The 10,659-nt window shown below is 38.7% G+C and overlaps 1 protein-coding gene across 1 annotated transcript; it reads left to right on the top strand.

Moving 5' to 3' along the window:
- Nucleotides 1-376: 376 nt before the first annotated feature.
- Nucleotides 377-8,598, top strand: NIPAL1 (NIPA like domain containing 1). Its single transcript, XM_052780126.1, has 5 exons — nucleotides 377-660; nucleotides 1,750-1,806; nucleotides 2,254-2,344; nucleotides 4,845-5,005; nucleotides 5,143-8,598. The coding sequence occupies exons 1-5, from the start codon at nucleotides 486-488 to the stop codon at nucleotides 5,745-5,747; spliced, it is 1,089 nt and encodes a 362-aa protein (XP_052636086.1). The 5' UTR covers nucleotides 377-485; the 3' UTR covers nucleotides 5,748-8,598.
- The last annotated feature ends 2,061 nt before the right edge of the window (nucleotides 8,599-10,659 follow it).

Below are 10,659 nucleotides of genomic sequence, written 5' to 3'. Positions count from 1 at the left end.
GTTTTGGGGATGTGGTCTCTGCACAATCCGAAAGAACCCTTTCTTCTTGAGGTTTCAGGTTAGCTTTTATGATTTCAAGGTGAATTTTGAATTACATCAAAGATAGTATTTTATTGTTGCATTTCTTGGTATTGCCCTAATCGCTGGACTAAGCTGATGTAGTGCAAAATATATATATATATATAAAATAAGGCATGCACCTGTGAATGACAGGGGTGGATAATGACCTGGGGCAGCATTGTGTATGTTATGTGGATTTTGTGAGTTATTTGCACAGTCGGAAGTGATTAGTGCTCTGGAAACGTGTGGAAAGGAGGGAGCAGAGCAAGGACGGGGCTCCTTCAGAGCTGTGCCTTGTTCGTGAATCACTTGTCCTCCTTTTTCTCCTCCCAGGTGCTGTGCTCTCTTTTCCTTGCCATGACTCCTGCCAAGCATGGTGCCAGATCATCAACGTGTCTGAATCACGCTCTTCTCTCCTTGCCTCTATGGACGGGACTCTCAATGAAACGCTCCAGAGCATTTCCACTCCTGCTGGAAGCAAATACCGGCTCTACATTGGCTTGGCTTTGGCAATAGGTTCCAGTATCTTTATTGGTGCTAGTTTCATACTGAAGAAGAAAGGGCTTTTGAAACTGACAGACAAAGGAGTCCCCCGAGCTGGTAAGCGATGCTGTCTGCCTTGCTCCTGCTGGGGATGCAAACGCCTCTTGTAACTTGGCAAAATCAAGGTTTGAGTTAATAGATCACACGTTTAAAACCATTGTAGGTGAAAACTGTCATACTTTAACAGTGATCAGAAGTCCTGTCTTGGCTACGGATGGAAATACAGTATTATTTCTCTGTGTGTGATTGCAGGGACTGGGATTTCAGAATTCCTAGGGCCATGGGGGCAGTGGTGGATATTAAATCTAGCAAACTGGTGATATTTCCTCCCTGACAGCAGTTAGATACCAAATGAAATTCTCCATTCATCTTACCCTTCAAAATGCCTTTCTCTCTCTTTTTTCCATCTTTTTCCTCCCTCATTTGAGATGGAAAGTCTTAAGATGGTAACTAGGTTCAGAGTTTGGGTGTTTTTTTTTTTAAAAAAAAAGGAAGTGCAATGAGCTGTAGAAGGATACTTATTAGAAAAGTTTCTACAGTTAGTACAACTATTCTTTCATCAGAGTCAACAGATGAAGAGCTAGAAAGAGACCATTGGACTAATCTCATCATTCCCTTTGCATGGATTTAAATATACAGCATTAGCAGGTTTTCTTTTGTTTGTTGTGTTTATTGCAATATACTGTTGCAGAGAATTTGGTTATTTGAAACAAATGTGTTACTGAACGTTCAATATACTTAAATTTTATGTCAAAAAAATTAATGCATGCAGTGGCGTTTCTCTTTCTAATTTCTCTCAATTTAAAGTATAAGCAGAGTCAAATTGCAGCTGACTGTGTATGAATATGTTGGATCTGACCTCGGAGAGCACTTTGAAGCATTTCTTAGACTCACAAACAATCTTCATGGACATTTTACTTTTGCTTGGAACTTTCCCTTTAGTCAAATATCATTTTTCAGAAGTCCAAAACAGTAGGGTGATTAATAAAAAAGTCAAAATCTAACTAAATAGTCTTCATGTCTCATCCAGATAACATGCTCTTTCAGTACTTTATATGACTAGAGGCAAATGTGAAGCTGTAGTTTAGTTTATTATAATAAGGTGATCTCTTTCTTCTAATAGGAGATTATTTTTTCTGCTTTTAGGACAGGGTGGATATTCTTATTTGAAGGAATGGCTTTGGTGGGCTGGACTGCTTTCAAGTAAGTCACCTCTTTCCTTTCAACCTATATGTAAATGCAACATAAAGCAGATGATTGTTTTAAATAGATATATTCCCTGATTTTTCACTCCCCTCACTTAAAAGAAATGTCTTTGCAATCACCTTTATGACAGAAGCCATTCCGATATTCCATCTCTCAAATATTGTGTTTGCTTTTTGCAGAATAACAACCTTTTCTTTAATATCCAGCCAAAAGCAACGGGATTGAATCTGTCCAGCTTCTAGGAGTACTTAGGGGAAAAATATTTGGCTTTCTTCAGCCTTTATTATTTCCAGAGGAGGTTAGATAATTTTGAAAGGAAAATTTGCATATATAGTGTAGAAAAAAGATTTTGGTTTATATTTGCTATCGTACAAAATATTTATATTGATATTCCTTTTATTCCCCCCCCCCCTCAGCCTGATCCAAATGTTCTTTCTTCTGCAGTGGGATTAGGAGAAGCTGCAAATTTTGCTGCCTATGCCTTTGCACCTGCAACCTTAGTTACCCCCTTGGGTGCACTGAGTGTTCTCATAAGGTTAGTACAAATTGGGAGCAAACCTTGACAAATGAACCATTCACTGTGTGATGGAAAAATACTGTCTTTGGCTGAAAGTGGAGAATTTTAGTAAGAAAACTGAAAAGCAATATATGGACAAAAAATGCTTTTTGTTCCTCAGCGGAAAGATCCCTTTCTTATTTAGAACTGAATTTTCTGGGTAGAGGGAATGAGAAGTCTTGTTCCCCAAACTAACATATATGCTTTCCCAACAGCCTTCCACCTATATTATGAAGTATTTCTTATCTGTGTATGCCAGGTATACTGCTGATGTACAGTGGTAGAAGGCTGTAACTTATCTTTTCCTAGAGAAGTGAAGCTGTCTTAAAGTCTTATCCTGTTCTTCAGTTATGAAAAAACTTCAAAAGAAAATACAGTATTTCTCCATTAAAATGTTTTCAAAAGCAGTTCTTTTTTATAGGAGCATAATTTCATATTAAGGCACACTTAGGAAGCATTTTGGGTTTGTTTGGTCTTTTCCAAGTCCTTCTGGAAAGAAGGCAAAGAAACTTTTAGCCTTTTTAATATCCACAGTTAAAATTTGTGGTTGTTCTGAAATATGAATGCCCTTCAAACACTCATTATTTCCATAATGTATGAGGAAACAAATAACTTTCAAGTACTTAAGCACATACAGCTATCACAGAAGCAGAAAAGACATGGATTATGCTTACAACAAATGTTCTGAGAAATAATTTATTAGCAAAATGGAATTATTGTATTTTAAATGTAAAACTCTTATTTTTTAGACCTGAGTATACTATATGAAACATTGTGTTTAAAACCAGCCTGGGCCATGTAAAAAAAGCTGCCCGGCAGAGAAAGACCTGGGGGTGCTGGTTGACAGCTGGCTGAATATGAGCCAGCAGTGTGCCCAGGTGGCCAAGAAGGCCAACGGCATCCTGGCCTGTATCAGAAATAGTGTGGCCAGCAGGAGCAGGGAGGTGGTTGTTCCCCTGTACTCAGCAGTGCTGAGGCCGCACCTCGAGTACTGTGTTCAGTTTTGGGCCCCTCACTACAAGGAAGACATTGAGGTGCTGGAGCATGTCCAGAGAAGGGCAACAAAGCTGGTGAAGGGTCTAGAGAACAAGTCTTATGAGGAGCAGCTGAGGGCACTGGGGTTGTTTAGTCTGGAGAAGAGGAGGCTGAGGGGAGACCTTATCGCTCCCTACAACTACCTGAAGGGGGGTTGTAGCGAGGTGGGTGTTGGTCTCCTCTGTCAGGTGGCTGGAGATAGGACAAGAGGAAATGGCCTCAAGTTGAGGCAAGGGAGATTTAGATTGGATATTAGGAAAAATTTCTTTACTGAGAGGGTTGTCAGACATTGGAACAGGCTGCCCAGGGAAGTGGTTGAGTCACCATCCCTGGAGGTATTCAAAAAGCGAGTAGACGGGGTACTCCATAACATGGTTTAGTGGGCATTGTTGATGGTTGGACTCGATGATCTTGAAGGTCTTTTCCAACCTAAATGATTCTATGATTCTATTCTATGATTCTATGTATCTTTTTTTTTTTTTTAAAGATGCTTGCAGTAATCTAACTGTTAAAAATGCAGCCATTCTGTCATAGCAAAACCAGTGTAACTCTGTCACCTACAGATATGCTGGGATCAGCATATAGGACGATGCAGACTAACTGGCTGCCTGGCTGCTGCTTCGCAAAACAGCCTCAGTTTTAACGCCCTCTCCTTTGATGTGGGTAGCAATCTTTCCAATTTTCACGAAACAGAGAGGTCGTGAGAACTTCATGTCAGTGAGCTCATTACCCTTGTGTGAAAAAATAGCTGTAATTTGATCAGTGGGTTGAAAAACTATTTGTGAGCACATCCACACGCCATTAAGCCTGTGTCTGTGCCTAAGGTTATGCTCTAGCTGGCTGATCGTGTGCCCTGTGAGGTGGCCTCATTTGAGCCATGTTATTATCCTTAGGTTAAATCCTGAACCCCTTGGAGAGCCTGGGGTCAGTCCTCTTCAAAGGGGGAGATGTGCCTTCTCTGTGTTTTTGGGGGAGTCCTGGCAAGCCAGGAAGAAACTGTGCCTGGGTGGGAGAGCCCAGGGAGAGATGAGGAACAGTTTCCAAAACTTGTGTGCATTGGTTTTAATGGCAAACGAAGTGCTTTAAACCATTTTTGGAAGAAAGTAACAGCTCGTGTGGTCGATCTACAGGTGTGTGAGAGCACATACCCTGAGCCAGGCAATCAGTAATGAGAAGTTCATTGAGCAACTTGGACCCTTTACAACCTGGAGAGGAGGGATCAGGGTTGCTAATCCCCCTAAAACCTGACCTGACCTTCTTGGTCCTGACCAACCTTCTTGCAAAACTCCATAAAATTTGGTTGTTTCAGGCTGGTTTCCCATATATCCAAATTCAAAAGAGGTTTTGAATTTGAATTACTTTGAATTATCATGTTACACAGACAGATTTTGAATGTCTAGCGTGGTGGTGGAGATGAACCTTTTATTTATATTTTGCCAAACAGTGCTATATTGTCATCCTATTTTTTAAATGAGAAGCTGAATATTCATGGAAAGCTGGGCTGTGTACTGAGCATTTTGGGGTCAACAGTCATGGTTATTCACGCCCCTGAGGAGGAGGAGGTCACCTCACTAGATGAGATGGAAAGAAAGCTGCAAGATCCAGGTCTGTATGCAGTTGCAATGAACTTGTGCTACAGTTCATAGAGAAGCATTCGGGACACTGAATAACTTCTAACATGTACGTAGTCTCATATTTTCTCTCATGCACGTTACTCTTCCTCCCTTTCTTCTTTCTTACAGTGTTTGTTACGTTTGCTGTTCTCCTGACAGTTGTTGCCCTCGTGCTGATATTTATTGTGGCTCCAAGGAGAGGTCAGACAAATATACTGATCTACATTTTAATTTGCTCACTCATTGGTGCCTTCTCCGTCTCATCTGTGAAAGGCCTGGGCATTGCCATCAAACAAATGTTGGAGCAGAAACCAGTTTATCGACATCCATTGGTTTATGTTTTGGTGGGCATCTTAGTGCTCTCAGTCAGCACTCAGATCAACTATCTCAACAAAGCATTGGACGTGTTCAATACATCTCTAGTGACACCTATTTATTACGTGTGTTTCACCACAACAGTTGCGACATGCTCCATCATCCTGTTCAAGGAGTGGAGTAGTCTGGACCTGGGTGATATCATTGGAACCCTGAGTGGATTCTGCAGTATCATCATTGGCATTTTTCTATTGCACGCTTTCAAAAATACTAATATCACCTGGAGTCAGTTGATGTCCACTGTTGCCAAAGAACCATCATTACCACACCGTGAATATGAAACCTGTCACACTTTACTGGAGAGCATGGAAGACCCAGCTTTGGCATATGAGGAGGACAACATTTTATTCAGTCAATGAAACTCTCAAGCGGCATTCATCATTGAAGTACCATGAATTGCAGACTCAGCCCACCTGTGTCTACCAGAATGCTGCTCTTTTCTGCAATCCTCTGGAAAACTATCTGTAAGGCCAGTTAAGTGTGGGCCACTCCTCTGTGTGCCAGCTGTTGCTACCAAGTAATGAATGGAAGTGTTCAATAATTTACATGACAAACAGAAAAGTGATTGTATGTTAAGTAATGAAAAACCTTGTCTTTTTTTATGCAGCATCTCCTCTTGGAGAATTTTAGCAGAGAAGAGTGGTCTTTGTAAGCTATGTTTATAAAGTGCAATTTTCCCATCATGATAAAAGACAATCCTTGTTGAAGTGACAAGCACTCTGCTATTATCTTAGTGATGGCCTTAATATTTCAGGCTTTCTTTATATTTTCATAATTTATTGCCAAGCAAACTTGTAGATACTCTACATGAAGGATATTCATTGGAGATATAATATGAAGAAAACAGTGTTTAACCCTTTTAGCTTTTAAAATAAAATTTTATGCAAGATCTATTCACTTTTGATCACCTACCAATGAATCTTGAATAGATGTCACCAAAAGAATTTATGAAATATGGTTCTTGGTAACCAGTCTCCTTCAAAATCCATTTTTTAACAGCAAAGTCTTAGTGCTTCTACCTGAGGAATCCTGAGTGGATTGCAAATCCCTGAATACGCATGTACCTTTTTATTTCAAAACTATGACCAAGTTACAGTTTAAGAAAAAGCAGATTCATTAGAGGCCTGAAAACAGTTGCTGTTGGCTTAAAAAATTACATAAGATGAAAGAATAAAGCGTTCAAAGGCAGAAGAAAACCAGAATGTGCAATTAAGAATTTCCACTCTGTTTTATACTGCTCTGAGGCTTAAGAAGGGACTTCACTTCTTTCTGTACTTCTTCTTAATATTGCCATCTATTCATCAAAACCCATTTAAGCTTTTCAAAATTTTTTCTCATTTTCCAGAAAGGTATCATTGTTTCTTAATTGCAAAACAGTCCTGTTATTTTATATTCCGTTATAAAAGCAAAATCCATTTTCCAATTGTTGCGCTATTTCTAAAAATACTGGGTAAAGGCTGTAAAAAAGGACTGAGAAACACCAAACATCTTTTGTTTTAGTTTGACCTTTTCATCTTTTCTAAAAATGAGTATTCACCTCTATTAGATGTTTTAGCTATTAATCTACCGTAGGCCTTGAAGGTTAGGATCTGTACAACAGTATGCTCCTCAGTTGTGGTCACTGATCTTTATTTCACAAAAACAGCTTGCACAGTCCATGTTTTACTCATTACACTCCCCTTTGTTGCCACTTTGTGAGCAAGAAAGTAGTTTCAGCAATCAGATGTGTGGGTCATGACGAGCTCGTCAGAAAGGTAGCATTTCCAGTTCTTGGGTTTTTAAGTGTGAGTCCAGGACCTTTGCCAGAGGATGCTAGCATTTCAGCAATTAAAAACTGATTTTAATCAGCTGAGATTTATATGCCAAGCAGAACCTCCTCATGAAGCAGGCTGTATATTCTCTAACATTCAAAGAGTGTAGTAAAAGTGGACACTTTGGATGGATAGTGAATTGTTCCATGAACGAAAGCTCATAATTTAGCTGTGAGAACAAAAGGGTTGCTGCTGGTATTTCATATATGTTTGTATTGGGCAAACTTTCAGAACTTCCTTTTTTGAAAGGCATTCATAAAACATCTCACTTGTTAATTATTTTTAATGATGCTTTAGAAGCTATCAAAAACTAGAAATTAACACTAGTCATACTAACTTGAAGTAATTCCTAAATTCCAAGCACCTTTTTTTTTTTCCCACTTAGTTAGGTTTGTAGTTGACATACCTACAGGAAGAGGTAGAAGTTGTATCAGTCACTTGCACCTTATTTCTAAACCCTCATTTTTACAATGAAGAGCATATCTGAAAAATGTGATACTGAAGTGTGTCCGGTTCTTCTTATAAAATATTGCAGGTAATCTTGCCAATTTAAAAAGAAGCCCAGAAGATGTCATTAGGCAATGGGTATTCAGGTTATCACCTGTGATTACCTCATTTGAGAAGTACTTTCAATAGTGCAGGAGATGGCAGCAATGTTACCCCAGCAAAAGAGTCATTTTCACAGAAAACGTACTTGCCTTGAAAATATAATGGCCACGTATACAGCTTTGGAATATTTTTTCAGCTTCCCAAGTGATGAGACTTGCAACAATTCTTTGCTGTTAAAACACATGTGTTAAAAAGTCTTCAGAGAAGAAAATATGTAAACAGGGTTTCATTACTTCTTAGTTAATGTAGAGAATACTTTGGCTTTATTGGCCAGAGTCAAGCTACAAAATCTTTATAGTTAAAAACAGGTAATACAAATATTAAAAAGACTAAAAATGGAGTTTTCTTTACAGTTTTCCCTTTAACAAAAGCTTGCATTGCTTTTCACTTACTCATACAATTTAAAGAATAACTGAAGAAAATATTGATTGAGCCTAAAAAGAGAAAAAGAAATCTTTTTGCATAGTTTGTGGCCCCTCTGTTTGCTTATACAGTCATCACTGTAGTGTGACCAAATGGGTTATTTGTATGAAAAAGCAACCAGTCCAATTCTCGAATGGATGCAAGTTGGCATTTTTTTAAGGTATGTAGTAATACTTTCTTTGCAAAGGGTCTGGACTCTTTTTATACCAACTCCTGGCAGTCAGTTAACTTGTACCAAGCAAAAATTCTGTATTTTCTACTGGACCTACATATCTGCTTTTATACATAAATAACATCTAGTGTAAAAATAATGTTATTTTCTTACAATGTCAGAAAACCAAGTTAATGCTTATTTTCATGGTGTACAGGAAGTTAAGAAGTAAATTATTGATAATCTTTTTGTATAAAAAACATTTGCTATAAGGGATGTTATTTTTGAAAATGTTTATATTTAGTTATTAACTTGGAATGATTTTAAATTTTAGTGAAATTATGCTAATATTTATACTGTAATAAATTATTCATTGATTATGTACTAAATGATCTGTGCTTTTTTAAACAAGGGATAAAAAAGAGTGTAATTAATATTTCTGGTAAGCATTTAAACACTATCTATCTGATAGATCCAAGGAGAATAATCTTGGGTTTAGCACCTGGTCCTGTGCACACGTAAGTGGATTCTAGATGAAGAAGTTCTGGCTTATGTCTTTGCAGTTCATGTGCATCTGACCTGATCATGACCTTCTTTAAGTAGCTTTGACTTTTACTAGTTTTTCTGATAGGAAAGAGAATTTTCTACTCCCCTAGAGAAGCCACGTGTGAAACTACTATATATTCACCTTGAGCTAAAAAGTCTGTGATGTTATTATGGAACTGGAAGGAAGAGTATGAGGAGATCAAGAGGTTTTAGCTTCACTTACAGAATTATCCAATTTGTCCAGATGTGTTATTTTTACCCTGGTGTTCTGTAGAAAGCATTGGCAAGGAACATTTAATGCTGATGATTAGTAGCCAAAAGACATGGATTTTGAGGGCCAAAAATAATAGGCAAGTGAAAATGCCTTCCCTTCTAAACTAGGGAAGAAAATCCAAGGCTGATGTGTTAGGGATCTCTTTCTCATGGCCAGTCGCAGTGGAGAGTATTTCAGTGAGTTGTCAGGTTTTCCAGGCAGTGAAATGAAGGACATTATCTAAAGTAATTTGAAGTGTTTTGGAAAGTAGGGCGAATGGTTAAGAACCAGAACAAAGAAAACCTCAGAGGCAATACATTGCTAACTAAATTATGGCTTTTAAATGCTGATACAAAACAAATCTTGGCAGCTACTCATTACTAGCGTACATTAGGACAAATTAATGGGCGATTAAATTCATTACATAGCTGCACTGACTAAATGTAGGTAGGTCAAGAAGACTTGGATAGGTTAAATAATCTGCAGGGAGGTTGGAAGGAAGTACACAGGTTATTAGTTTCTATAGAAACCTGTTCTACCATCTTCCTTTACCTGCCTTCCCAGCCACACCTAAAACAGCCATGCTATAAAAAATTTTCATCCCAAAGAGTACTGATTCAAAACATCAACCTCTTTACTCATCACGGCTGCATCCTAGAGCTATATGGGGAATTATATACTTCTAGCAAATGCTATTCTCTTGCTGTTTAAATTCCAGCAAAACAAAACTGGCAAGTGTGTTAGAAAATACTCTTTTAGCAGAGTGGGTTTCCTGTACCTGACTCCTTTCTGGCAGGTTTTAAAATGGTGCCGAGGTCCAGAACAGGACGAGGAGGCTGAGTGGGAGCCAGGCTGGTGGTACAAGGGAGGGGTGGTGGTGGTGATGTGTGTCTGTGTGTCTGCAGGGCCTCCCTCTTTGGAAAACTTTGGCGGCGGGGGAAGTTGGTCTGTAATTGATCTGCAATTGCTCATCGGGAGTACTTTTGACAACGGAATTTCATTTTCTGAAAATACAGTCCGGTTTGTCAACAATACAGTTTTTTTATAGAAGAGAGATATATCCTAAGCAGCTGGTGCACAGAAGTTGGGAATTCTGCCTTTTTTCCTCCCATCCATAATACTGACTTGCTGCAAGTTTTCTGATGTTTGATCAGGAAACATCACCTGAATTTTTACAAATGCTAAGTAGTAATACAGCCTTTGACCAGACATTCCATGTATGGAGGTGTTATAGTGTGTCCTTCTAACCTTTACTGCTCTTCCAGGTCTCTCTTTTATCACACAAACGTTTTAAAAAAACCCCAGCTAACAGACATCTGTTTGCCCACATGTGCCTCTCTATGGTCAGTGACATGGGTGGCACTCACTGTTCACCCATGTAAGTACTTTCATTTTTGCCTATTTGAATATGGTTAGAGTTTGAGCTGAGTTCAGAGACACCGTGAGGACTAAGGTGGCCTACTTTTAGTCTTTATTTA

The sequence above is a fragment of the Harpia harpyja genome, chromosome 2 (assembly GCF_026419915.1).
Source record: "Harpia harpyja isolate bHarHar1 chromosome 2, bHarHar1 primary haplotype, whole genome shotgun sequence".
Classification (NCBI taxonomy): Eukaryota; Metazoa; Chordata; class Aves; order Accipitriformes; family Accipitridae; genus Harpia; species Harpia harpyja.
Note: the sequence above shows the minus strand (reverse complement) of the source record. Positions and strands in the feature narration are given on the sequence as shown.

Bases quoted from the DNA above. Each gene is read 5' to 3' on its own strand.
- NIPAL1 (XM_052780126.1), top strand. From the start codon at position 486: ATGGACGGGACTCTCAATGAAACGCTCCAGAGCATTTCCACTCCTGCT. The intron at 661-1,749 runs GTAAGCGATGCT...TTCTGCTTTTAG, and splicing joins CAAAGGAGTCCCCCGAGCTG to GACAGGGTGGATATTCTTAT. The intron at 1,807-2,253 runs GTAAGTCACCTC...TTTCTTCTGCAG, and splicing joins GTGGGCTGGACTGCTTTCAA to TGGGATTAGGAGAAGCTGCA.